The 27996-nt window shown below is 43.1% G+C and overlaps 1 protein-coding gene across 17 annotated transcripts in view; it reads left to right on the top strand.

Annotated features, from left to right (window-relative positions):
* The window catches only part of POU2F1 (POU class 2 homeobox 1), a 693535-nt gene that overhangs the window by 146438 nt on the left and 519101 nt on the right, over positions 1–27996 (top strand). For 14 of the 17 annotated variants that reach the window (XM_086935552.1, XM_086935555.1, XM_086935559.1 and 11 more), the window contains one exon: positions 19466–19497. In XM_086935552.1, coding sequence (XP_086791678.1) covers positions 19476–19497 — 22 coding nt within the window. In that variant the 5' untranslated portion in view covers positions 19466–19475. The remainder of the gene's footprint in view (positions 1–19465; positions 19498–27996) is intronic. The other 3 variants (XM_086935563.1, XM_086935569.1, XM_086935568.1) reach the window with 1 other exon arrangement.

Raw genomic sequence — 27996 nt, forward strand, 5'->3', positions numbered from 1 at the left:
ACGAGCTCGCTTCAGTTGACAGCGTGACTCCTGAGCACAGAGAATTTCAACACTTCACTATCCCTCAAGAATGTAGAGAGGTGCTAGCTCAGGCTTGCGCACCAAGTACGAATAAGACCTATCGCTTGAAATGGAAGCATTTCTGCCTGTGGTGCCGACAGGAGAACATTCATCCTTACTCTTCTGCTCCTCATCAAATCTTGTCATACATTTTAGCTTTGGCCAAATCAGGACTTGCTCATTCTTCTATCAAAGTGCACCTGGCAGCTATCTCTAGATTCAGACAAACATCTTCTGGCCCTTCCCTTTGGTCTGCAAGAATCGTGAAACAATATTTAAAAGAACTTTTTAGAGTTTTCCCACCAGTTAGACCTATACCACCTATGTGGCACCTCAACTTGGTCCTTGCTCAACTCATGAGGCCTCCTTTTGAGACGATTCATAGGGCGGACCTTAAGTTCCTCTCATGGAAAGTGGCCCTCCTTCTCGCTTTAACATCTGCCAGGAGGGTAGGTGAACTTCATCCTCTCACTATCAAGGACCCATTCTTGCAGTGTAAAAAGGACACTCTGATTCTGAGAACAAATCCTAAATGTATCCCTAAAGTCCCTTCGGACTTTCATTTGAATGAACCGGTCATCCTTAAATCCTTTTTTCCTCGACCTACAACTCCAGCGGAACGGTCTCTTCATTCTTTGGATGTTCAAAGGTATTTAAAATTTTATCTTCAAGGCGCCAAGGCATTCAGAAGATCTACTCAGCTCTTTGTCGTTTTCAGTGCTCCTCGCAAAGGTTTTCCCCTTTCGAAGCAAGAGGTTGCAAGATGGATTGCCAGCGCGATCCACTACTGTCACCAAGCAGCCGGTAAGCCCCTAGATGGGTGGCTCCGGGCGCACTCTACAAGATCCGTTTCTTTTGCGGCTCTTCGCTGGAGTGCCGATCAAGGACATTTGTAGGGCAGCTACATGGAGCAGTGCCCATACTTTCACAAGACATTACTGCCTAGACTCTTCCACACTGAGTGATGCGGCAGTGGGTCGGGCGGTCCTGAGGAATCTCTTCCAGTGAGCTTTCCCTTCTAACCCTCCTTCCTGTTATTGGTTCGCACATTTTGTATCTGATGATGTTTACTGACTGATGTTTTGGTAACTTATATTTCTTATGATGATATAGACACAATGTTATACAATGTATTTTTATGCAAAATGTGCATTTGTTTTTCCGAACTGCTAGCTATTTTGATACAAGCTATGGGAATCTATGAAAGTTCCAATACTGGAGTAAGAAAACAAGTTACTTACCTGTAACTTTGGTTCTCAAGTATTGGTAACTTTCATAGATTCCCATGCGCCCCCCCTCCTCCCCTGGGAAAGCTCCACCTTCAGCATATTCTGTGTTCCTGTTACACAACGGCTACGAAAATCTGAGGCTCTCTCAGGAAAGTTCTATGGGGTGAGGCTACTCAGATTGGTGGTTCAGTATTTTTGGTCTCTTTTCCAAAAAGAAGTGGAAATGCTACAAAATGAGATGAGGCATAAGTCTTTTTTTCTCTTTTGTACCTACTGCTATGATATTTTTTATTTACCGGGGACTCCCATTCCGACGACGGGGAATGATACAAGCTATTATTATTATTATTATTATTATTGTTATTGTTATTATTAACGAATTTTGTACCACGCACGGTTACCCAGGGGCATCCCAGCGCTTATAGAGACCTAGAGCGAGCTGCACATGCAGAGCAAAAGAGCTTAAGTTATACCGGGAATAGATAGGTTTTTAAAAGTTTCCGGAACCTGAGAAGATTTGGTTCAGAACGTAATGAGAGTGGGAGGGAGTTCCAGGCCCGCGCTGTATGGATGGAAAAGCTCCTGCCGCCTGAACGAGCTCTCCTAACTCTCTTCGTCTGAAGGAGGTGTTTGTTGTCAGAGCGTAGAGCTCTTGTAGGCTTGTAAGGCCGGATCATATCCTTCAGGATGGCTGGTCCTGTCCCCTGTATGCTCTTATGGGCAATACAGAGGGCCTTAAAGGTGACTCTCTCTCGGATAGGGAACCAGTGGAGTGCTTTTAAAGCGGCCTGGCTGACTGCCTGGCCCTAACGTTCAGCAGCAACCTTGCTGCTGCATTCTGCACTTGTTGCAGGATCTTGAACGTTGACTCCGGCGCTCCGAGAAAGAGCGCATTACTGTAGTCCAGGCGCGAGATGATTAGACCTTGGACTAACAGCTTCCGAGAGAGTTCTGGTAACAGGGGAAGAACCTTACGGGCCCACAGGGGAAGAACCTTACGGGCCAATGGGAATCTATGAAAGTTACCAATACTGTAGAACCAAAGTTACAAGTAAGTAACTTGTTTTCTTAGCCTACTTTGGGGGTATCAATGGCAGGGACCTTAAAAAAGCATCTAGTACGTTGAAATAAAATATAAAGGGGCCAAAATACAACCTTGTGTGACCCCCATTCTCCCGAATAACTGGAAACGGAGATGTCCAATCCCCACCCTGTGTAAACCGAATTCTCATAGTAGTGTCTTGATGTAACCTTTTCAATATTGTTAAAAGGGTGAGAATTGACCCCTGCAAGACCCATATTCTCCCATAGTTTATCGCTGTCCACTCAATCAAAGGCTGAGGAGAGGTCTATAAAAGCCATATGCATGGCACATCTCCTGGCCTTGACATACATATTTAATATAAGGGACAGATTGGGTGCTTGTTCAGAGGTACCTAAGCATGGTGGAAACTTGCATTGGACATCCGTGAAGACGGCTCTTTTTCCCAGGTTTTCAGTTTCCTCACTATCACTCTCCCAAAGATCTTAGTGGTAGAATCGATGAGAGATATGGGCTGGTAATTTGATGGTGTGTTATCTCCCCTCTTATAAATGGGGATTGTCACCGATTCCTTCCTTGAGTCGACCGGGCCGCTAATGACCAGATCTCCAAAGACATTTGTTATCAATGAGGTCTAGAGTATACTCAAAAAGCTTTGCCTGAAGCTGAGCTGACAATGGATTTTCCAGCTTCTTCAAATGTAATTGAATTACTGAGAAACACCAAATCCTCACATTTAAATAAGTCAATAATCACTAACAGGAGTGGCCAAAATCTCATATTTGCTTAAAAAAGGAATCAAAGTGTCATAGACTAGAATGTGGTCAATAGCACTCTCCTCCCCCCTTTCCCACGTAAGTTGGAGTGTAGTAATCAGAATCTTCACAGATATTGGATGCAAAATGCAGGATATTAGTCAGAATTATCTTTGTCAAAGCTTCTCCATAGGGGGAATAAGTGTGCCACCCCAACATCCTGTCCATCTATTATCCCACACACCTGACGCCCACTAAATGTACATTTAACAATATTAAAATCACCTGCTCATAGTATGGAAAGACCATAGCCCTCATTACTAATTAGGCGTAGGATAAGACCCCAGCTCATCTACAATGTTCACTAGTTGAGAGGTATAGACATTGTAGTAAAAATGTACTAGGAGGATATTGAGCTCTGAAGTAAAGGACAGCTTTAGGATCTGATAAATGCTTGTGGTGCACTACAACAGATAGATTCTTAAGCCTAGTATAGACTAGGACTTCCAAGCCTCTCTTACCTCTGCCCGCATTAGTGCTTTACTGCTGGAGAACAGAAAGCGCTTAACCCTTCTAAAGTCACATTGTTGAAAACCCAAGTTTTGTGGGAACTAATGACATTAAAGGGCTTTATTAAAGACAACCATTCAGGATCATATATCTTTAGACGAAGACCCGCACATTCCAAGAAATAAAGGCTGCGGTTTCATTTAGTTTTATGGTGGCGCTGTCCATTGCATTGAGACTTTGGGACAAACGGAGCTTCCATGCTAGGAATTTCGGCAACATGATTCCCAGACAGGGAGTTATAGATTGTGTCACTAAGTCCAAGGACATCCTTCTGGACTTAGTTGCCAGCCAACAGTACCTCAGCACAAGTAAAATCAGGGACCAATGGATTTATCCATGTGGCCATTTCTGAATTACTCTCATTTTGGTGATCTTGGAAATAATCAATAGTTTGCGTCCAGATCAGAAAGTAGCTGAAATCTAGTAACTGTTGGAATTCTGCACATGTCCCGTCCTATAACCCGAGGGGTAGGTAAGGGCCCGTACCCAGATTCCCAGGTGTTAACAGCACCCAGGTGATAAAAAAAATCTGCGAGATAATCGAAGAGGTATCAGGGATGTTATTTGTACGTTTCTTGACCAGTGGCAAGCTTTATTTTCCAAGGCTGGGAATTTCTCTGGCACCAGTTGTACCCCCACTATTACTGCCACATACGGGCAGCATGCTGACTGTAGATTTAGTCTGCTAAGAAAGTAGTGCACCAGTGGGCTATCTATTCACTATTGGGTCATTCAATGGCCTTCTTAAACTGAGAGGGGTCAATCTATGGGTCCCTTGCTCTCCCAACTGAGATCTTTCAGGTGGAACAATAATATTTGAGGCTCTCTGAGGGGGGATGGAGGTCTGTGCCATTTACCCTTCTAGAGTTCTGGTTTAAAGGGATTCACCCTGGGTTTCACCGCTATTCCGGGGTATGCTTACTGAAAAGAAAAAAAAAGAAGAATGAGTCTGCGGAACTAGATTCGTCCCCAACTGAGATTTTAAAACTTATCCTATATTCAGGATTGTTTTCTCGAATGCACTGATTCTATCCAAGATGGGCGTTATGGCTGAAGTAAACACCAGTCTTATCTAATCCAAGAGCACACTTGCATTTGTTAAGGAATTTAAATCTTTGATGTTTGGGTCAGGCTACCCCCCAATTTTTTTGGTACCTGTGCTCCCTGACGGTGAAGCATAATGAAAGATCAGAGACCACTGTGGAAGGACCTGCCTGAGCCCCCCTCCTCTTGAATCTAAACTTAAGATGACCCCTGTAGGGTCAGTGTATTTTCCCCAACGGCCAGGGAAGCACTGCGATTATCGCATGCAAGGTGTTTATTCTCTCCCAGATCCAGAGCCAGTGATAACCATCTCTCAACTTGCTTGATGTCCTTCGAGACCACACTAACAGCCCGATTAGCCTCTTAAGTGCTTCGAACGTTCGGCGGCCGACGGCACCACTACCTCAGGAGTGCTGCCGTCGGCCATTGAACGTTCGAACCTCATAGCTGCAATGGAACGTCCAGCACTGGAGCTGGACGTTCCATAGCCGTTATGAGGTTAAGAAAGACATCCAGAGTGGTATCCTTTTGTGACTGGGTGCGGTCAGGCTCTTTCTCCTTCCCAGCCTGTAATTTGCGTTTTACCATTTTGGGGCTGAAAATAACAAGGGTAGGAAATCTGGCTTTCTTGTGGAATTATGGAGGATTAGAGTATCTCGGAGGCAAACCAAGGGGCCGGAAAACTCGCACTTTGTAACCCTCTGATCTCGCATTGGAACCTCCGGGCGCGGTGACACGAATCCCTTATGGTGCTGTCACGTCACAGCAGATACAGCAGGACTATGTCCAGCCAATAAGGCTTGTATGCTTCTCGCCCATTTTAAATCATCTAGGAAATGGAATAAATAAGCAGTGAGGGGAAAGAGAAAAACACCCGAGTCATGCTCTGTTCGTGCCCTGTTACTGCGTCTCCCCTCCACATCTGTAATTGAAGGTTCACACAGCAGAACAGCACAGAATATCCGATACTCAGCCGATGTCCACTTACCTCCTCCCCTTGGACTTGCCACTGCCTCCACCCACACGTAGAAGTAGAGTGTAGATGACGATTCGTTTAAAAGCAATAGGCGATGACTGTAGCTCAGCTGTAAGAGTCTCTAGCCTCTAATCTATCTCCAGAAGAACTTTGACGACCTTTCGCAACACCACACTCCACCCCTCACCCTAATGTAGTAACCACTGCTCCTGGTCAATCGCACTGTTCACCCGCAAACAGATCAGACGTTGCAGCACCAGAATCGGCAGAAACTGCATGCTCCCAACCACCTCGCCATGCTGTACACCTGCCTCTGCTAGCAGACCGGGCGCTGGGACAGTGCGGCAGGGGCAGCAACACAGGACACTGGCTGACTTGTGGTACCTTAGTGCCCTCCGCAGACTGTGAAATTAGGGACAAGCTCTGCCGCAACACAGCTGCAGCAACAGAGATATCACACTGGAGCAGAGGGGGGCAACCTCACAGGAAACAGCTGAATCCCACGAAAGGAGAATGTTCTGAATAGGAGATGATGGAGGGCCAGATTTATCATGTGCAGTAGACCTTTTTTTAGGCTTGGGCAATTCTTGTGCCTAAGCCTAAATGTGTTCTTGCTGTTCCCAATTTCTTTTTGCAGCACCCCTTCTCCCCCTTACTGTAAATCTACCCAGGAGCCCCCTTTTCAAGATGGCAAGCCTGTTTTCTGAGTCTTACTTGATAGTCAAACCTGGTTTTCCATCCCACTGTGGATGGAGCTAATGAGGGTCCTGGGGATGAATAGAAGTAACTCTTTGTGTCATCTCCAAGTCAAATGGGATAGTGATACAGCTGTCGTTTGTACCGTCAAGTGCTCCTGCCCACTTTAGGTAGCTAATCCCCGGTAAGTGGTTCAGCAGTCAACACCCATTGGCCTTTCTTGGGCCTAGAGGCAAGCCTTTAACCTCTGAGCCATATGTTAACTCTCCCAGTTAACGATGTGTATTCCTGCTCTGGAGGTGCGTAAGGTGGCAGGATTGGTTTTCCCTCCTACTGTGACTATAATGTAATGTTACTGGGTATTTGTAAAGCGCGCAGCTACTCCACAGTGTGTCCCAGCGCTGAAAGACAGCTAAAACAGGCAGAGTCTGCTCACAGCAACTGACTAGTACTACTGTTGAAATAGCCAGCTTTTTAATTTCCTCCTAAAAGCAAGTAGGTCAGATGTCTGTCTAAGAGAAGGTGGCAGAATGTTCCATAAACGGGATGCCACCACTTGAAAAGAGCGGCTTCCCCTGCGGTAACGGGAAAACCTAGGGATGGAAGACAGGTACTGCGTCGAGGACCTTAGGGTCCATCAAGGGGCGTAGTGTAGAATCCTTTTCCTGATATAATGTGCCCCTGAATTGTGTAGGGCTGTGGTTCCCAAACTGCGCCGCAGCTGTGTTGCCAGGGGTGCCGCGGCACATTGTGGGAAATTTCAGCCGCAGCGCTAGGAATGTAGAAATGCCACCTGCATAATCGTGGAAAATCTGCTGCTTTAAGGAAACAGGCATGGGAAGAAGGGGTAGTCTGAGGGCACAAAGAGAACAGGCATGGGGAGATAATGGATAGGTAGAGGGCACAAAGGGAGCAGGCCTGGAGGAAAGGGGCAGTCTTAGGACACGAAGGGAGAAGGCCTGGACAGACGAGGTAGTCTGAGAGCACGAAGAGGGCTGGGATGGACAGAATGGGAAGTCTGAAAGCACGGTGGGAGCAGGCATTGCCAGATGGTTGAATCAGAGGGCACAAATAGAGCAGTCATGGACATAAGGAGCAGAATGAGTACACGAAGGGAGCAGGCATGGATAGAAGGGGGAGTCAGAAGCCACGTGTGGAGATGGCATGGACGGAAGGGGTAGTCGGAGGTCACGAAGAAAGCAGGCGTGCACCGAAGGGGCAGTTTGAGGGCGCGGGGGCAGGCATGGACAGAGGGGGCAGTCAGAGTGAACAGGGGCAGGTATGGACAGAAGGGGTAGTTGGGGGTATGGGGCCAGGCACGGACAGAAGGGTAGCCTGAGGGCACGACAGAAGCAAGCATGGACACTAGTAGCAGACTCAGTGCGCGAAAGCAGGCATGGAGAGAAGGTTAGTCTGAGGACACAAGAGGAGCAGGCATGGAAAGAAGTGACAGTCTCAAGACACGAAGGGGACAGACATGGGTAGCGGGTGCAGGAGAGGTCACGAAGAGAGCAAGCATGGGCAGAACGGGCACTACTTACGCAGGGCCAGCCACAAGGCATAAAACAAGAGATGGGGGAGACAACCGCGGGCAGGGGGAGAGGGTGGCAGTGGGGAGAGGGTTGGCAGGGTTCTGGCAGGCATGGGGAGAGGGTTGACAGGGGAGTATTAAATAAATTTTGGCGTGTGTGTTTGCCTGTTGGGTGCATTTTTCCTCCAGTATGCAGTGATAATACTGAGTGCTCCGTCTTAACTTGGTGGAATTTAACTCCAGATTAACCTAGAATTTTACTGGGTTTGGTCTAGAATAGATTAGAAAAATGACGATGGCCCTGTCTGTAAACGCTCATTTGAAGAGTTGTTTTAAACAAAATACACTTTTTTAAATTTCATTTTAAATGCATATTCGATATATTCAATAGGGAATATGCATATACAATGAAATAAAAAAGTGTGTTTTGTTAAAAAAAATCTTCAAATGTGTGTTTACAGACCGGGCCATCGTCCTTTTTCTAATCTATTCTAGACCAAACCCAGTAGAACTCTCGTATGGTCCCTGAAAGGGGAATACATTCAAATCAGTATGGTCACTGGCTTCAATACAGCAACCCACGCCTGAGTTCACACCGCATTTACATTCTCGATGAGAGAAAATATATCAGCACATAAGACAAAAATTAGTTTTTCCCCTTTTACAGCTGTTATCTTTTTATTTTGTTACAAATATGATTAAATACCTTCATTGCATCCCAATAAAAGGAAGACAACAGGAAGTACTCCCGAGGTCGGGCTTACATCCCCACCAACCCGCCCAACAGTAAAAAAAAATGGGGGGTAGCCACGGCTAATTAGGTCAAGGGAGCCACGGGTCAAAGTTTGGGAACCACTGGTGTAGGGCCTTAAAGGCCAAGACGAGCTTTAAACTAGACCCTCTTACGTACCGGAAGCCAATGAAGAGATCTTAAGTGGGGGCCATATGAGCCCTGGGTCCTACCATAAGAATAATTCTGGATCACCTGCAGGCGACCTAGTAGAAATTCAGGTAAGCCTAAGTATGGGACATTTGCGTAGTACACCCTTGATACAAATCAAGGCCTGGACTACCGTCTTTCTGATGGGGGACCGAGAGCGGGGGGTGGGGGTGGGGGCGGGGGAGGAGAGTTCTCAAGCATTTTTAGTATCCCAAAACAGGTGCCGGCCACAGTTTGAATTTTTTACAGTAGTAACTGAGGATGTCTGGGGGAGGGGGGTGCGAAGAATGCGGGGGGGGGGGGGGGGGGAACAAGTCCAACTTCCCAAGAGAACACCTCCCTTAGGCAGGTGTTTATCTCGCTGCCTCTGAACATGGTGCATTTCTCGCAGGTGAACAGAAGTTGTGTGTCGTCAGCGTAAGATACAATTTTTGCATCATATTCCTTCGCTAGGAGCGCAAGGGGGGCCTTATACACCTTACAAAGGTACAGGCTTCATATAGAGACCTGGGGACTCCAACTTTCATGGGGATGATGGGGGCCGAGAAGGAGGGGGACCGCTGATGGCCACTTAAAAAGGAAGTGTACCTTTTGAGTACCGTTCCACCAATACCACAGTCCTGAAGTCTTTTCAGGAGTCGGTCATGTGGCACGTTATCAAAGGCTGCGGAAAGGTCTAATAGCACCAGTACCGCATTGCCCCCACTATCCAAGGTAGTTTTGATAGTTTCAGAGACTTCTAGTAAGGCCGTTTTAATACTAAAATTTGCTCTGAACCCTCACTGACTCGGATTAGCCTCCACATATTCCTTAGTCACTATGTTTACATATTTCTCCAAGCCAGCCCTTGGAAAAGAAAAGCAGCAGTGAGCAGACTGTGAACAGACTGTCTAGGAGGGTCCTGGGAATGAATAAGCAAAGCCCTCCTTGGCATTTCCAAGTCGAGAGGCAGTGCTAAAGCTGCTCTTTGTTCTGCCAACTGTTCCTGTACATTCTCAGCGGACTCCTACTAAGTGGCCTGTAGGTAACACTCATTGGCCGATCATGGGCCCAGAGGTAAACCTTTGTCCTCAGAGCCAGAGTTCTTTACTTTACCAGCCAAAGATGTGTATTCAGGCTCTTGGACAGAACTGGTATTGAGCTAGTTATGGCTGAGCCTAAAGTATATTTTTACTAAGCTACTTTTCTGCTTAATTTATCAGATTTCACAATTTAATCAGAGTTTTAAAACTAAATCCTCTCCTAACCAGAGCTGGAAAAAAAAGATTTTAATTCTCTACTGCTGCCCAGGCCTATTTAGAGAAAAGTCTAGCCTGACCTACAAAGTGAAATAGATTTTGGCTTTTAATTCACTGGAAGGGCACAGGAACCCCAATATTGTATTCTAATTGCAGTTATATATCGCTTACTACCCCTGATGAGGCGTCAAATCGCTTTTTCGGCGAGTAGCACCCTACTCCGGAACCCACAAAGGATTAGTGTTTGAGTTAGTATAGTGAAATATGAAAGTAATTTGAGTGGTGGATAGGTTAGTCAGTTATTTGGATTCAGAATGATGGCGGAGGGATAGAAGAGGGAAAAAGGTTTGTATTTATATTGCGCTGGTTACTCCTGATGGTGTGCTAAAGCGCTTTTTTCGGTGAGTAGCACGCTTCTCTGGAATCCATAAAGGATTAGTGGTGAATTAGTATAGTGAAATATGAAAGTAATTTGAGTGGTGGATAGGTTAGTCAGTTGTTTGGATTCAGAATGATGGCGGAGGGATAGGAGAGGGAAAAAAGGTTTGCATTTATATTACGCTGGTTACTCCTGATGGTGTGCTAAAGCGCTTTTTATGGTGAGTAGCACGCTTCTCTGGAATCCATAAAGGATTAGTGGTGAATTAGTATAGTGAAATATGAAAGTAATTTGAGCTGTGATTTTTTTGTGTCCTATTTTTATATAGTAGCACCCTGCCGTGTTGGGTATACAAGCCACACTTTAAGGGTGCTTATGAATATATGAAAGAAGCTTTTTCTATGTAAAAAGACGGCATTTCCTGTCGTTTCCTATTTATACTGCAACCTAGCCAGAGCACTGTGATGCTGTTGGTAGGAATGTGTTTGTCACACATGTCGATGGTGTAACTATAGACTGTAGCTCACGTATGACTTTCAACTTTGAGCCATAGGTGCACTTTAGGCTCCATTTACCATGGACGTATAGGGAAGTTAAATGGCCAAAATACAAAATATGGAATTCCAATGTACAGCACACATTTTAGAGGGGAAGCGGGCACTTTACTATTTTTTTGGCAGTGGAAAAGCTTAAAGCCAGCAAAAATAGGGTTCTGAAAAAGGCGAAAATTCTGAGGAGACCATGCCATGAATGTTCAAATTTGCTACAGCAGTAATGTGCAACTTTTTTTTTTTAACGTAAAAGCTACATATGTTGTACTGAACAAAATTCATAAAATGCCCCATATTTGATGATCAGCATTATTTATCTCTGAGGACTGAACTGAAGATGGGTGGGCGAAACTTAAAGCAGTGTGAGTCCTCCATTGGAATGTGTCTTCTCCACTACATTTGATTGCACCTCTGACTAATGATTTGGCATGGTTGCTCTAGATTACTGAGACTAGTGAGCAAAGGTGCCTGTGCATTTCAAGAAGACTTCTGGTTGCCGCAGATGGAAGCCCAAGAAAGATGTTAAGTAAAATGTTGCAAGTATTTGGATCTTTAGGCTTATGTCTCAATGAATGATGCCAAACATTGAGGTGAGGGTTCAACTTCATAATCCTAATTCCAAACTGAAAACCACTCAGTTGTAATTTTTATATATGAAAATTAAATGCAGATAATGGTAAATATTAAATCTCAAATAAAATCCCTTCTGGGCCTTGACCTTTCTCTTTTAGACAAGTACCGGAGGTCCCTCCTCCTCATAATTCTCGTCCATGCCATAGAGCTTTGTATAAAATTGGACCATCATTCTGCCGTCTCTAAAAGTATATTAATAAATCGTGGTTTGAAGCAGGAGTAGGCAAATCTGTTTGTGTGCGTGTTAGCACCCTTGTGGTAGGAATGTCTTCAACAATGCTTGTCTTCAAGAGGCTGCAGACCAGTCTTTCATATGTCACAGCTATGTCATTGTTCGCAGTAGATATAAAGTTTTTCCTTGTCGTAGCCTATAACTTGGGGCTCGATTGCGATCTATTTCTGTCTATAGAGCCCTTTGTTGCTTATCGCTGTACACCATCCAGATGCTAGTTAGTTTTGAATATCAAAATTCCCTGGCCAGCATGACTTGCTTTATTCAAGTTTGTTTCAAAGTACAGCTCTTTGAGACAAGTCCTATCAAAACACTTATCTGGGGGGAAAAGGTAGTTTTGTGCTGTGAATCTTTTCTGGATTCAAATGCTGTTGGGCAGTGTTCTGCAGTACATGTTGTGCATTATTTTGCCATATGGTGGTTGGGTCAAGAAAGTCTTTCTTTTGTCCATTTTGTTTTTACATCAAACAATAGGTGATTATGCCCCCTCCCAAATGATGACAAAAATACATCCGCAAAGCAAGAAAGTGATGTTTGGATTATTTTTCTGCCTTTGGGTTTAGAAGCAAGACCCTGCAGCCCCGGGACAATGATGCTGATGAATCAGAGGAGTTTGCTGAAAGATGGATAAGACATCGAGATCATCACTGATGAAGTGAAATGTTGAAATGCAGAAGACAGAGAAAAGTTGCTGTAGAAAAGCCCAGAGAATAACGTTTTTTTCTATTGGGCTTTGATCACGTTGTCCAAGAATGTACTGCCAGGGGTTGAGAGGGGAATCCTTTGTAGGGAATTAGCTTTGCTAAAACTCCTTGTAGTCTCCAAAAGGATAGAAAACACCCAGTTTATATTTCTGCCTTAATAAATTAGCACTGATAGAGAAACTATGCAGTTTGTCTCCAAAAGTACCATCAAATAGAGGGTTGTAAGACGTGTGCTGAATTATTCAGGAGAACCATTATGGTAGCGGAAAAACAGGGATGTGGCTCATTACTCCATGGCATAGTTCATGCAATCCCTTTCCTCTCAAGAGAAGAGGAAATTGTCAAAGATATAGTAGAAGCCCAAGGGGATCAGGGGTCAGATGTCGAGGAGAGAATGCCTATTAAAACACAGGGGGAGAGGATAGGATAAGATATGTGCTTGTAAAGCGCTCGAATGCCATGGCGTCTTAGCGCTGGTGTATATGGAAGTGGTACAGCCTACATTTCAGGAGCTAGATTGAAGCAAACAGCCAGGTTTTCAGATCTTTCCTAAAAGATTGTCGATTTGACTGAAATCTCATGGCTGTTGGCATTTTATTCCACAACTTTGCTGCACAGTTTGAGAAAGTTCTTCCACCCCATCTCACTCACCGAGTCCTGTCAATCTGGTGAAGGCCCAATTTACTGGATTTTAAGGCGCGAACGGGGGTATAGGGCATGAACTTGTTTTGGATGTCATAGGCTCCTCCCCTGTAGAATGCTTTATGAACCAGGCATAAAGCCTTGAATACCACACGTTGCTGTACGGGGAGCCAGTGGAGTGCTCTAATTCCAGCGTAGGTTGATTGACCTCTAGGTATGTTTAGAAGGAGCCTCGCAGCAGTATTCTGCAATGACTGCAGACTACTCATCTGCGTTTTGTTAATCCCCAACAGCAAGGCATTGCAATAATCAAGTTTGGATAGTAGAAGAGCCACCGCCGCTGTCTGTTGAAATTCATGCGCAATGAAGGGGAAAATCTTTCTCAAAGTTTTTATTAAAAAGAAGCCGAAAGAGTTAATTCTATTTACCTGAGCGGAGAAGTTTAGCTGGCTATCAAAGATGAATCCGAGGTTTCTGATATTGGGCACAGGGCTGGGGCATTCTACGGCTCTCACTGGCCACCAGGAATCGTTCCACTGGGATCGCCCCTGACCAAACTCAATAACCTCTGTCTTATTTGTATTGATTTTCAAGAAGCTATGGTTCATCCAGGTCATGATCTCAGTAAGGCACGCATGAAACCTGACAGCTGTGTCTTCAGGCTGTTTAGCTATCGATATTATAAGCTGCGAATCATCTGCATATGATACCAGGGTGAAACCATGCTTCCTGATAAGTCTGGCCAGGAGAGTGACATTGATGTTAAACGTCGTTGGTGATGAGGCTGATCCCTGTGGAACCCCACAGGGAAGATGGAAGCTGTCGGACTGCATGCCCTCCCAGGACAATCTCTGCTCCCTCCCCTCCAAAAACGATGAGAGGAGGGTCAAAGCTGAGCCCTCGATCCCTGCTTCCTGCAGCCATTGCACTAACACAGTGTGATTTACGGTGTCAAAAGGTGCTGACAGATCTAATAGTACAAGGACTGCTTTGCCCCCTCTATCTACTTATCTGCGGATCTCCTCAGTTGCTACAATCAGAGCAGATTCTGTAGAGTGGTGTATCGAAAGCCATGCTGAGTAGAGTCCAGCAGGTTGTTGGTATCCAGGTACTCAGTCAGTACCTTATTCACCGACTTCTCCAAGATTTTATCTGCTATGGGCAGTCCAGCTATTGGGCAATAGTTCTTGGGCTCCGAGGGCTCTCTGGTGTTTTTTTTAGGATTGGCCTAATCATTGCTTTTTTCCAACAAAGTGGGTAGCTGCATGAATCCAACACTTGATTTATTAAAGGAGTGAGTTCATCTCCAATTCTCCTTGTGGCCAGATACATAATCATAGGGGGACAATGGTCTTTGGGTGAGCCCAATTTTATAGAGACGAGAAGTTTACATACCTCCTCTTTTTTTATTGCTGGGAAGCTTACTAATCTAGAGTGTATTATTCCAGCCTCATACAGTGGTTGATCTGGCTTGTCTAGGCCCATTCGGGTATTCAAGAGGTCATCATATATAACTTGGACCCTGCTCTGAAAATATATGGCCTTGATTGCACATACCTTAGTCTGGTTGGAACGCATTTACCTGCTGGGATTTAGACAGCAGTGTGACCGCTTTAAAAAGTTCCTTTGTGGAATTGCCGACTTACTCAGTCTTGGTTTTGTAGAAAAGCCTTTTTGCGGCAATAATTGCGTCCTTATACTGTTGGAGGGCAAGATAATAGTTTGTTTTCTTATCTTAACTATAATTATGTCTCCAAAGATGCTCCGCTCTCCTGCAATTTAGTTTTAAACCTTTCAGCTCAGGGCTGTACCAAGATGACGAAGGCTTTAGTCTCTTGACTGCCACCAATTTTTCAGGTGCCACACAGTCATCCGCTGTCGAGGGCCATTCATTAAATGCAGATGCTGCCTCATTATTGTCCTTAGCCAGCGAAAGATCGTTGGCTTGGACTTTGTTCCAGCGTCTAGTTATTACCTTCACTGCTTAAATTTGAGTTTGGTAGGTCGGCAAAATGACCCTGATGTTAAAATAGACCTCTTTGTAGTCTGACCATGGGAGGGCTGTCACTCTGGTCAAATTAATATCTGCGTTAATAGAAAAGATACCGTCTAAACTAAAGTATAGCCTGCCTTATGGGTATCTTCCTTAACTAGCTGGCTAAGGCCAGACGTTGCCAGGTTGCCTAGTAATCTACCTGTGTCTGAGTTGTTTATTAATTTCAGGTGATAGTTAAAATCTCCGAGAATTATGAAGGGATATGAGTCTGTAGAAGAGGCACAGAAAAATGCAGATTGAGAGGTGAGGAAAAATACACATCAACAAGACTGCATGGAAGTTTTGTACTCCAAGACCCTGAAGCTATCTTTCAGAAGTACAAGGCTATCGAAGTGAATACGAGAACCGGGCAACATCATCAAAGACCAAAGACATAGATGAGGGCATACCTTTACATGCTGATTAAACTCAAAAGGAGAACCTGTGTCTGGGAAAGGAAATTAAGCAGAAAAAACAATTTGACTGCAAAACAGAGGATGGACCCGATTCTGTAGAGAAGGTGCTTGATTTTGAAAGAAAGAAATGCAGATTCAAACCGAAAACGGTGCCTTAGCTGCAGAAAAAGAAAAGCTTTAATGAATCGCTCAAGGGTTTTCAAGTCCCAAAAAGGCCAACTGGGGAAACAGTTGTGCCAGTGGGGCAGCTAGAACTAGAGCCACATGTAACACTTGAGCCACAGAACGAAGACCAGAAAGAGTTATGAGGAAGACTAACAATATGAACGTCCCATATCAGACGCTGCACAAAGCGGACAAATGGCAAGATTTGAACACTGACCAGAGGAGATTTTAGACTTGTATGCATGTAAGCCTTCACCACCCAGTGACTTATCACTCTCTGTTGTTGTCAAGCAGGCAACTGATCTTTATGGGGTACGACTAGAAGAGGAGACTGAAACCGGCTTCCTATTAGAGACACTACTAACTGCACAAAAGAAGTCTCAATTCTTGCCCATGCTGCCCAGCATCGTAAATCAGGGGAAAGGAGCCTGTAACGAACCTGCATCCTCAAATCCTGTATTTCTATGGTGGAAAAAAAGTATAAACTCTCAAAACAGGACCCTCTGTACTTCGGAAACAAAGCAACAACCGATTCAATAATCGTATCAATGTCTAAGAAAATGGGCAATGCTCACTCCACTAGACCACCACCCGATAATGAAAGCTAGGAAGTAGATATTATTTGCTGGAAGATGGAAAGTTCAGCTGCCACATGGTGTAGGTTTGCAAATTTCAGTGCCCTACTGATTAGGTGTGGTCGTCAGCAGTGGGAAGAATTGGTGACGTTGATGCAACACCATCCCGCAAACACCTAATCTAGAAAATAAAAACAGTTGCCAACACATGCCTAAAATGTGCCCACGGTGTGGCAGAACCAGACACAGCAAGTAGACAGATGTGTAAAGGATCCACACGCAAGTCACATGCCTGTGAAATAGCCCCAATAAGTAGTTCAGGCTTCCATCATCAACATACCATTTACTGGGGAGATCCTGTTTGGCTCAGTTCTGGATGAGTCCTTAAAACAAATAAAAAAGAGAAAGCCAAAGTGATGGGACCCCTAAAATTAAGATGAAGTTTCAAGAAGGGCATGTCTGGAGATCTATGGGCAAAAGGGTGTTCCAGACCACTCCACTGGAAACACAAGCTCCCCCCCCCCCCCCCCCCCCCCCCCACCCAGTGAGCAGCCAAATTATGGCAGCACCATAGGCAGCCCTTTCGGTGACGAGACAACTAGAAAGTTGACAGCAGTCACAAAGAGAGAGAGAGCCCTTGAACAACGAACCCCAGTAGGGCGTAAAAGCAGTGTTTCTCGACAAGTCGGGAAAAATCGCCTCCAACAAGTGGGTCTTAAATGTAATACAGCAAGACTTTGTATAGGACTACAACACATGCTCGAAAGGGAAAGGATTTAAACTCCTACAACAGGAGAGAAAAAGACTTGTAGAAACTAGCCATAGAAGAAATTCCAGTAAAAGGGTGCCACCAAGTAGTATACTCTGTGAACTTCCAATTCCCAAAACAGGATCTGACACTGAGGCCCATCATAAACTTCAGATTACTGAACAGGTTCATCAGAACGCAAACATTCAAGCTAAATGTTGCAGTACAGTACAAGATTACAGCAATACAAGCAGCCGTCCCAAGAAGAGGTCTACATGACAACAATAGACCTCAAAGATGCTGACACTTCCATATCTAAATAAACAGCAAGCACAAAAAATACCTCTGGTTTGGAGTCAATTCATATTTTCAGTCCCCTTTTGAATAAAATACACACTGAGCCTTTCATAAAATACCTTATGGTGGCAGCTCGCTTACAAAGGGAGGGACTACAGGTGCACTCCTATCTAGACAGCTGGGTAGTAAAGGCTCGCTCAGTGGGGAAAAGTAAACATAATATACAGACAGTAATACAAACATTAGAGAAACTGGGTTTTTCCCTAAACGTGGAGAAATCATCCCCATTGCCAGATAAACAGTCTTTCTGTTGGTAACCCCGAACTCAAATGGGGGAGGGCCTTCCTCATGTAGAGGAGAGTCTTGACACTGACCACAAGTTAGTTTCTTCCAGAAGGGACCGCCTTTGAAAACTGAAAAACGGGACCCAATTACCTGTCCAAGAGGATGGTAGAATACTGTCCCAAAAGAACTCTACGTTCACAGTCTGCCCGGTTGCTAACTATCCCCTTCACCAAATGGAAGAAATGGGGTGGATCTGCCTGCTCGGTTCTTGCTGCCAAGTACTGGAACAAGCTCCCTCTACCTTTCAGATGCACCCTTGAGAAGAAATCATTCATCTGTTTACGCTGTAGGGTTTGGGATTCATTCCATTGCCTATCTGTCATAGTGCCAATAAACACTCGCAGTAAATGTGTGCTTTAGTAATCCCCTCATTCATTCATTCAGGGATGATAGCATTATGTATCTCACATATTACTTTGCCAGGCTCCACAGGAGCCCATGCCAAAAACTGCTGCGAATTCAATGATCACACACAGTGTGGGACTAGAGTATCTAGTGATTAACATAGAATAGGTTACAAAGGCAGAACCACTATATGAATGTACAAAATGCCATAGTATTCAACAGATGCACCCCACGTGGCTGGGGTGCACACATAAGGGAAACTAACCATGAGAAGACCGTGGAATCCTCAGAAGACTGCCAAAAACATAAATATGTTAGAACTCAACACTATTCACCTGGCTTTAATGGCATGAGGAGGGGGTAGGAACCTATCTAAGCTGGCACAAGAGATATGTAGATGATTCATACAAAGGTAGATAACATTAAAACACATACACCCGCCAGGCGTACAAAACCGGGAAGCGGAGGAGTTTTTGTCAGAGCACTAATACTCTGGGGTTGTGCTGGATTTTCAGCACAGTAATAGCTCAACAGACGGGAGGAACATTTCTGTGTATGAAGTTTTAAAGTTCCCGTTTTCCATTTTACAAAATATCACAAACAAGCTTGCCAGGTTTGTTGATTCAGAAACTACTCCTTTTTTTCATATTTGCTCTTTCCAAGAGCTGTTTTTTTAAATAAAAGTACCCCTTGCAGCCAAAGTTCGAACGTGCAGGGAGGTTGTATTTAATATCTTGCATAATTGGAAAGTCCCTGATTTTTTACTGGGCGGCTAGGTAGGTTTTTCCACTTCTGAAGAACCTCCTAGAATGTCTCCTTAATGTGTTTTGCTTGGTATGTAATCCCTGGTTTGGGCTACGCATCTGCAACTGATTATTTATTTTTAGATTCTGTTGAAAACGTTTTTTTTTATTTCTATCTTTTTTTACTTTTGGATGTTTTGAGCCTGCTTTAGCTATTTTTTTTAAAGTTAAACAATTTTAATTGACCTTTAAATAAACTGTACTACATAAAGTTAGTTAACCTTCTGAATTGTTAATTGGAGCTGTTTAAAGTTTGAGATGTCAGTAGAACTAAAGGTTTAAGTAGAGCTAAATATTTAATTAATAATTTAACAAATAATGTTTAATTATAAACCTATTCATCTTGGCCTAGCCGCCATGATAAACGTGCAATCAGTTTTTCATTATTTCCTTTAGGTTGGTAGATAAATGTTGACCTACCTTGTTGTATTAAACTCGGAGGTAATATTAAGTGTATTAGGACAATATTGTTTTGAAAATAATAATTACATTGAATTTCTATTTCATGTTTTAGCAGAGCTGTCATGCCTGTGAGCCTGTGTGGTGGTAAGTGCATTTTCGTTTCATATTTGTTTGTTTTGCCTGTCTTCTATTTTAGCAGTTTATTGTTGTTAGTTGGGAAAGCAACAGTTACGCTTTTTTGTGCCAAAATTGTTTGGAGATATAGTTAAATGCACAAAGCCTCTGACACCATGGATCACACAAGTTGTTTTCTATTCACGTCCTATTTATTGACAGTGAATGCTCTTGTTTTTTAGCACATTATTTAAAGGTTCAAGTGGGTACACATTGGGTGTGAACAACTCAAATTTGATTGTCTCCTTACATCAGAAAATACATTCGATAATGACAAGAAAATAGCTTACTGGCTATTAGATTTGATCAACGTGAAACAAACACAGTGACAAAATAAGTGGAAACAATTAATAAATTCAAATATAAACAGTCCACAAATAAAAAAAGAAAAGTGAATTCATATATCAACAGTATCTTATTTACAAATGATGTGTTTAGGTCCTACTGTAAATCTCAGGGAGATTGTGTTGCTATCCCGAGGGGATGTTGTTGATTTGTCCCTCAAACGGGAAAGTTAATTGTCCTGTGGTATGCCAGGGAAAATCATATGTTGCAAAAGTTCTTTAGTGCCTAGTGGTGAGATGCGTCTCTCACTGTATGTCCCAATGATTTAGTTGGATCATATGGCATATATTCCTCCTGGCACCAAAGATGAGCCTACGCGTTTCGACCTTAAAGAAAATCTTAACAGGAGGGGAACTTTGTAAAGGTCTTCATCAGGGCTCTTAGTAGGTGATGAGGAGCATCATGTTGCACCTACAAGAAAAATTATGGGAGCATGTTTTAGTGGTAGGATGTAAAATGTATAGGACCAAATACAGTGCTTTTGAGAAGGGTATACAGGTAGTGGTTTATCTCAATTTTAAAAGAATCACGTACCCAAGGGTGAAAAAAGTCAGTACTGCATTCAATGAGTAAAGTTGGCTTGCAGAAGACGAGAAGATAGTTCCTCACACATCTGTGTGGTGAAGGTGATTAACTGCAGTCTTTTTTATTTGTTTTGTGCTGTGGAGGGAAGCAGGGAGAAAGGGTTCAGTCCTCCGTGTGAATACACTGGGTTATTTAATTACTCATAGAGGTGAGTATGGCGCCTAAGTGGAGCTGCATTAGAACGAGTGATGTTTTGTGGGCAGCTTGCGTGAACCTTGAGCGCTCGTTAGTGAAATTGCAAGGTGGAGGTTTGCTTTGCTAGATTAATGGTGGACTGCGGCGTCTCGTACCTGCAGAAGTCTGAAGGGTTCTTCTTCAGCGCCACAGCGTCATTGTAGCGGGACACGTTCTCCGCAGTGTGGAGGTGCAGGGGTACATAGCATACCCGGCGCTACCTTCCTCTGACGCGTTGCTTCTTTCTCGGCTCTCGCTCGAAAGGATTTGCACAGTATTCGGCAGGCGTGGGTTTTCGCGTCTTGGTCCGAGATGAGAGCGGATCTGTCATTGGTTCGTTCTTCGGCAGTATTGTCTCGAGGCTTCTGATAGGGCTAGATTATCGCTTCGTGTGAATGAGGTCCTGTTGCTAAGTGATCAGGACGCTTGAGGCTACAGTCGAGGCAATCGGTCTGCGCGCTATGATTGTGTGTTGTGTTTAGCATAGAACACTGGAAATTTCTGCTAGTTCGTTAAGTCCATAGTTTACTGTATCTAGAAACATAATTGTCTTAGCTTCCTGCTTGGACAGGTTGTTGGCTACATTTTGACCTTTCACTTGTTTAACCACAGTCCATTTCAGGTCATCTGGTCCATGTTGTTTTGCAATGAAGTGAGAGACCATGGGTGCATTTTCCTTTTGGCACCGAATTCTGGAGCGGTGCTGTGATATCCTTGTTTTAATGGGTTGACTTGTTTTGCCGACATATGCAAGTCCGCAGGGGCAAATGGCACAGTAGATAACGTTACTGGTGTTACAGTTGGTGAATATCTCGTGTTTGATTTGTTTTTGCCCATAGTAGAAAATAGTTCCTTCAATGGTACTATTGCATGAAATGCAGTTACCGCATTTATGATGTCCTTTGACAGGCGGAAGATTCAGGAGTGACTGAATTGAGCTGGCTTGCCTCGGTGATGTCGTGTCCGCTCTAACCAGTTTGTTTCTTACACTCTCGTTCTTTTTGAGTGCGAAAATGGGTGGATTTTCAAGTGGTGTCAGGCTCCGTACTGTGTTCCAATTTTTTGTGACTATTTTCTTAATTTCTGTGGTTGCTCCAGAAAATGTTGTCACGCATACAATTGGGGTATCCTCCATGTTCTTATCTTTTGGAGTCAGAAGGGTATCTCTCGGTATGTACCAAGCTCTCTTCATGCTTCTCTTAAGCAATTTCTTCGGATAACCTCTCTCAAGTAGTTTGCACATCAGTTCCTGAGCGTGCAGGAAATAGTCAGGTTTCTTAGTACAATTCCTGCGCAATCTCAAGAATTGGCTGAATGGTAGATTTTCTCGGAGATTGCGTTGATGAAAACTCGAGAAGTGCAGAAAGGTGTTGCGGTCGGTCTCTTTGGTATATAGTGTGGTGTACATGGCGCCCTCTTCATGTTTGATCATGAGGTCCAGGAAATTTATTTGTTTTTTACTGTATGACAGAGTGAATTGGATGTTGGGATTACGATCGTTGAGCCAGGTGGCAAATTCTTTCAATGTAAGCTCTTCGCCTCGCCACAGCATGAAGACGTCATCTATATAACGTCTCCAAACTTTTATGTGTCCATCGAATGGATTATTGTTGAAGATCCAAGTGGCTTCATATAGAGCCATGTACATTATGGCCATTTCCGGCGCAAAGGGACATCCCATGGCCGTCCCCATGGTTTGGAGGTATTGTGTGTTGTTGAATTTGAAAAAATTGCATTTCAAACAGATCTCCGCTAGTTTGAGTAGGAAATCGGTTGGGACATTATGTGGCCGTTCTCTCTTTTCAAGGAAGAATTCTAGTGCTTCCAGGCCTTCTTCTTGCGAATGTTGGAGTATAAACTCACGATGTCCATAGTGACCAAAAGTTCCATTGATTCGTCAAAAGGTTGGCCATCTAGAAAATTTATCGCTTCCATGGTATCTTTTATGAAGCTAGCAGTCTGGCCAACAAGAGGTTTTAGAAATGTATCGACGTATTTGGCCGGTCGTTCCAGTATTGAGTTGACCCCCGATATGATCGGGCGGCCTGGAGGGTTCATTGGGTCCTTGTGGACTTTTGGTAGTATGTACATCAAGGGTGTACGGGGATTTTTGTTTATTAAATATTCACCCTCTTTTTTGGATAACCATCCTTCTTTTCTGCCCAGATTGACCAGCGTTTCTAGACGATTTTTCAATTTTTCATTCAAGTTGTCGTTCGTTTTTTTGTAGTATTTTTCATCCGTGAGTTGACGTAAAACCTCAGCTTCATACATTTCACGCTGGAGGATAACGATCCCCCCGCCTTTATCTGTCGGCTTTATAATGAGACTTTTATTGTCTTGGAGTCCCTGTAGTGCTACTTTCTCTTCCAATGTTAAGTTCCATTTGATGTATCTTTTCTTCTTTTTCTCTAGTATGTCTAGGTCACGTAGCACGTTCTTCTCGAACGTTAGTAGTTCAACGGGCATCTGACTAGAGTACGGAAAAAAGGTGGAAGGATTTTTCAGTCCGGAATAGTTTCTGGTGGGTACGTCTTGCTGGTTTTCAAAGAAAATTTGTAGTCTCATTTTTCTGAACAGTTGGATCATCTCCAATTTGGTTTGGCAGATATCTGGACGGACAGTTGGAATGAATGTGAGGCCTTTCTGAAGCACACTTTTTTCACTGTCAGACAAGGTGTGGTTGGACAAATTGAAGACTGCGTTTTCATTCGGGTTTACCATCGGTAAACTCGTCTCCTCGTTGTGATCTCCCCTTGATATTGTTTGTTGGGGCGATTGTACCATCTGTTGCCTCTCGGGCGGCCACGAGATCTGCCTCTGCCTCTGTCGGAAAAAGGTGCCTGTTGGTAAAATTGGCGGGCTTGGTCGTCTCTGTTGCTGGTGGAGGCGTCAGCGTCACTTGAATTGGTTGATGCAGAGGAGTCTTCTGAGAACGTTAGAAATTGTCTTCTACTTCTGCCCCCGTATGTACGTAGGGCACTGGTGTTCTGTTGTTGTTTGTAGTAGTCCTTATCCAGATAAGGGTAAGTTTTTTTCTCGGAGTAGTTTGTAATGTCTTTCAATAATTTCTGTTTTTTGAAATCTTCTGTTGTTTTCTGGAAGATTTGATTTTCTTTTTCCAGTTTACTTAGTAGTGCCTGGGCGTTCTCAATTGCTTTGTTGTTCTTAAAGGCTTCTTCCAGTTCCTTAATTAGTTCCTGTTCTATTAGTCCTATTCGTTCCGCAGTTTTAATTGAATGGAACATCCAATCTCGTGAACATTTAGTGCCGATGTGACTGAATCCTTCCAAATATTCGGGATCGTCTGTGAAGATCACCGGCACATTTTTGACTTGTAATCCCAACGGAGTGGTTCCTGCTCTTAGGTGTTCTAGTAAAACCTCCCCATGTAGAGATGTTCTGATTTGTTTTTTCTTAAGGCGGGCAATTTTTTCTAATTCAGTAGATTGGCCGACTTGAAGTGCAGTATTTCCAGGGTTTAGTGTTGACGGTCTTTTCAGCAATGTTTCGATATCTTCCTCTCTGATGCTCAGAGTCTTCGGTTCTGACATTTAGATATCGGCAGGGGGAAATTAAATCGCAGTACTCGGAAAATTTTTAGTGAAGCACTGTATGTAAGGGATAGATGTTATGTATATTGGGGTGTCCCGCCCATGTACCTAAGGAGAGTCCCAGCAGAAGTTTAACTTAAGGTTCTGCTGGATGGAGGGTGTCTCTCCAGAAGGGAAAAATTGGATTTCCAAATGGTCCCTCGTAGACAGCTGTCTACACTAAGTTTTGCAAGGTAACAGGGGGTTGATTCTGTTTAGGGAATCAGAGGCAGGAATCGAGGTAAATATAGTTAAATGCACAAAGCCTCTGACACCATGGATCACACAAGTTGTTTTCTATTCACGTCCTATTTATTGACAGTGAATGCTCTTGTTTTTTAGCACATTATTTAAAGGTTCAAGTGGGTACACATTGGGTGTGAACAACTCAAATTTGATTGTTTGGAGAGACATTTAAAAAAATGTTTTATTAAGTTTTACAAATATAAACAGGAACCACAAAGATTGCCGTCCAATAGTACAATGCAAACAATCGCGTGCAACAGTTATGCCCAATTTACAGTGTTGTCTGACAGAGTTATGGAACCAATATCAGTTTTTATTATTGAAAACAAGGTCAATTTGTTAGGAAAAAATAAAAACAGTCTCTTTGGATGCTGCATCAGCCAAGCTTTAATTAAAAGGGTTGTCGTCACAGTATTTCTTCAGAATTTAAAGTAATGAAATATGTACCAGATCTTCAACTTAAGGACCATTATAAGTAACAGATAGCAATGCCACACCACAAAAAGACAAATTACCACATTATTCTTTTTGCTTTGTTTCTATTTAAATGTAAAATATTTTTATTGAAAACTAGTGAGCAAAACAAAGATTATAAGCCCATATAGTTCAAGACGCTAACAACTATAATTTCTTTTCAGGCTTCACTTTTTACATATCTTTTGCTACTGGTTGAAAATATTGATTCAGTTAGACTCTTATTCCACCGGCAAATTTGTTGTTCGTCCCTGTAGTATGGATGCATACAATGTAGTTACACAAAGTTCCTGGTGGATACCTCCAAATTAAGCAAATACTCCATGTTCAAAATGTTCTGTCCATTAAATGGGCCTGAAACCTAACTTATGACGTAGCATTAGATGCATAAGTGTGCAACTTTAATAGAAAATAGTGTCAAACTTGTTTAGCACACATGCATCAGAAATAGCATATTTTTAAAAAACAATTCTAGATATGTACCTACTATGTCAATCAGTATTGAGAAGCATTCTGTGTACAGTCTGTGCGATGTGCCGTTTTATCCTTTGACTGTGGAGTATGAGATTCATTATAGCAATCAATTTATTCTGTGTTTGTGGAGATGGACTACTCGTACATTTGACATTTCTGCATGTTATTTGTGCACTGATCACTTGAAGAGAATTTGGTTATTAAATCCATGATAACCTTCTATTTGAGTGCAGTATTCAGGCGTTTCTTCCACTACAAGTGATTCATAATGTTGATATGAACAATCTGATGAATGTGTGACCATGAAGTGAATGTGTGTGACTGTGGATTTGGTCACTGTATTGGGCTAAAAATCATGTTTGTGACCTAATTGTTTAAAAGACTATTAGGTGCTGTGTTTTGCTTTATAGCGTTTTCCAAGTACATTAATAAGGAGTCATAACACTTGTGTAGTTGCTTACTAGAAGCCTGTGGCACCCTTTGAGGGAAGCATGGCGTGAAAAGAGTACTACGCTTAAAATTATCAAAAACATGAACCCCCTACTTTTGTCTATCATGGTTACATTAACCATTAATTGATGGATTCTTCTCCTTCCATTTGGCCCTCAGTTTTATGTTTTGAAGCCTGGGTTAAACCATGTTGGATAACCATTTGTTTTGAAAGTGGGTTCATGGCTTTGAATATTTTTGTACTCACCTGTGAGCCTGATAGAGCCTAGTGCTCAAATTGTTTGGCAGATTTAGGCTGCCAGAGTCAAAGAATTCAATGCCTATCGCATGTCCCTTACATTTGTGAAGATTGAAAAGTGGGAGTGTGATGCTCTTTGGGCTTGTGGTGGTAGTTTTCTTGTGCTAATTGGGTGTGAAGTTGATTCAGGAGATGGACAACAAGAGTTTTTTGCCAGAGAAGCTCAACCTATGGTGTACTCAATAGGCTCTTGGTGATGGAATGATATGATTGAGGCTTGAGAACCTGGGCACCTATAAAATGGACGTTAAAGCCATTTCGGCCAATTCTCAGAAAAAGTGTAAAAGTACGTTAGGAGATACTTGAATAAGCTATTACAGTTTTTTCAATCCACATACATTTCTAGGTATACACCTGGAAAAGCTATACCAGTTTCGGGTTCTCAATCATGGGAAATTCTTATAACTGTTTTAAACATTAACATTGTCAGTATGAAATGAATGCAGTGTAAAGTTTCACTCTGGAAAAGCAAGTGTTGATGTGCATTTGCTCACCAACTTTGCCGTATTTTGTTTCCCCGCCTGTGGAAGATGATTTACTTCGGCCATTTTCAGGAGCAAAGCTTTGACCATTGCTATGGTGGGAAATGGACTGAGCAGTTTAATACACACATACTGGCATGTGTGTGAGCGGTCACAAACTCGCAAGGGAAACTATGCCTCGTTATACTCGTGTCTCATCACTTACATTAAGCCTACTCCTTCATAATGGTATGCAGTTGTGGCATACAATTTTAAGGATTCACATCTAGTGTATATCCAATTATGTCATCATGCGTGGGAATGTACCAGTTGGGTGATATATTACTGATGCAAGCACACCTCAGCTCTATCATGGCCAGCTATAAGCTTCGTCACTGATATGATTTTCACCAAGACATCCTGCCCTTGAACTATGCACAACAAGCATTTGCAATGCAAATGGCCTCGCCTTTTAGACACTTTGATCTATTGATATTGTAAATAACAATGTCTTATATTATTGCAGGTATTTTAAACGCATAAATAAAAGGCATTGTCATTTACAAATACAATAGCTCAAAATCTCGCAATTGCGCGATCTATTGCGTTACAAATGCTTGCAATCCTTGCAACTTGCACGAGTGATGGCAAACTTGAAACCGGACAAAGGCATGCCACTCAGGATGTAAGATCAGTTTGCAAACACATGGATTTATTTAAGCCAAGCCTCTAATTGTGTTGACCATTCTCCTTCAGCAGGTTTACCATGCCCCTTTTAGAGGCCCCCAGTTTTTTCATCCGACTTAAAACCCTGGTTATACCTACAATAATTCACTGGAAGTAATGAAGCAGTTATTTGAGTTGGTTGAGCTAGTCTCGATCTAATGAAAACTCACAGCGTAATTGCTACAATTTAGTGTTCTGTGCAAAAAGCAAGATGGAAGAACATAGACTTAAACAGGGTCCTAAAGACAAAGATAGTCCGTTCAGATTAACTCTGCGACCGTGATAAGGGTACGCCGCTCCCTTTCTCTGGTACGAATTGTACTGGCCATTACTGTACGGAGAGGAGCGTCTCAGTGCCCTAAGTAACCCTTGTCTGCTGCTCTTCAATGAGTTTTTAACACACTTACTGCATTGCAGAAGGCAAGCAAACCCCGGATCTTCTAATACCACTTCTTGATCAACCTGGAACCAGAAAAGTTTTTTTTTTCAACAACTACTACTAGAATACCTGGAGTGTCACGCTCCCGAAGCCGCCATGTTTAGACTGTTGACGGTATAAAACCTGTTGAGGTAGAAGCTGCAAAAGACTTTATGTACCTTCCCACATGTAAAACTTTCACTTTCTGCCCAACCATCACCAGGC

Source organism: Lissotriton vulgaris, chromosome 8 (assembly GCF_964263255.1).
Source record: "Lissotriton vulgaris chromosome 8, aLisVul1.2, whole genome shotgun sequence".
In the NCBI taxonomy this organism is placed as follows: Eukaryota; Metazoa; Chordata; class Amphibia; order Caudata; family Salamandridae; genus Lissotriton; species Lissotriton vulgaris.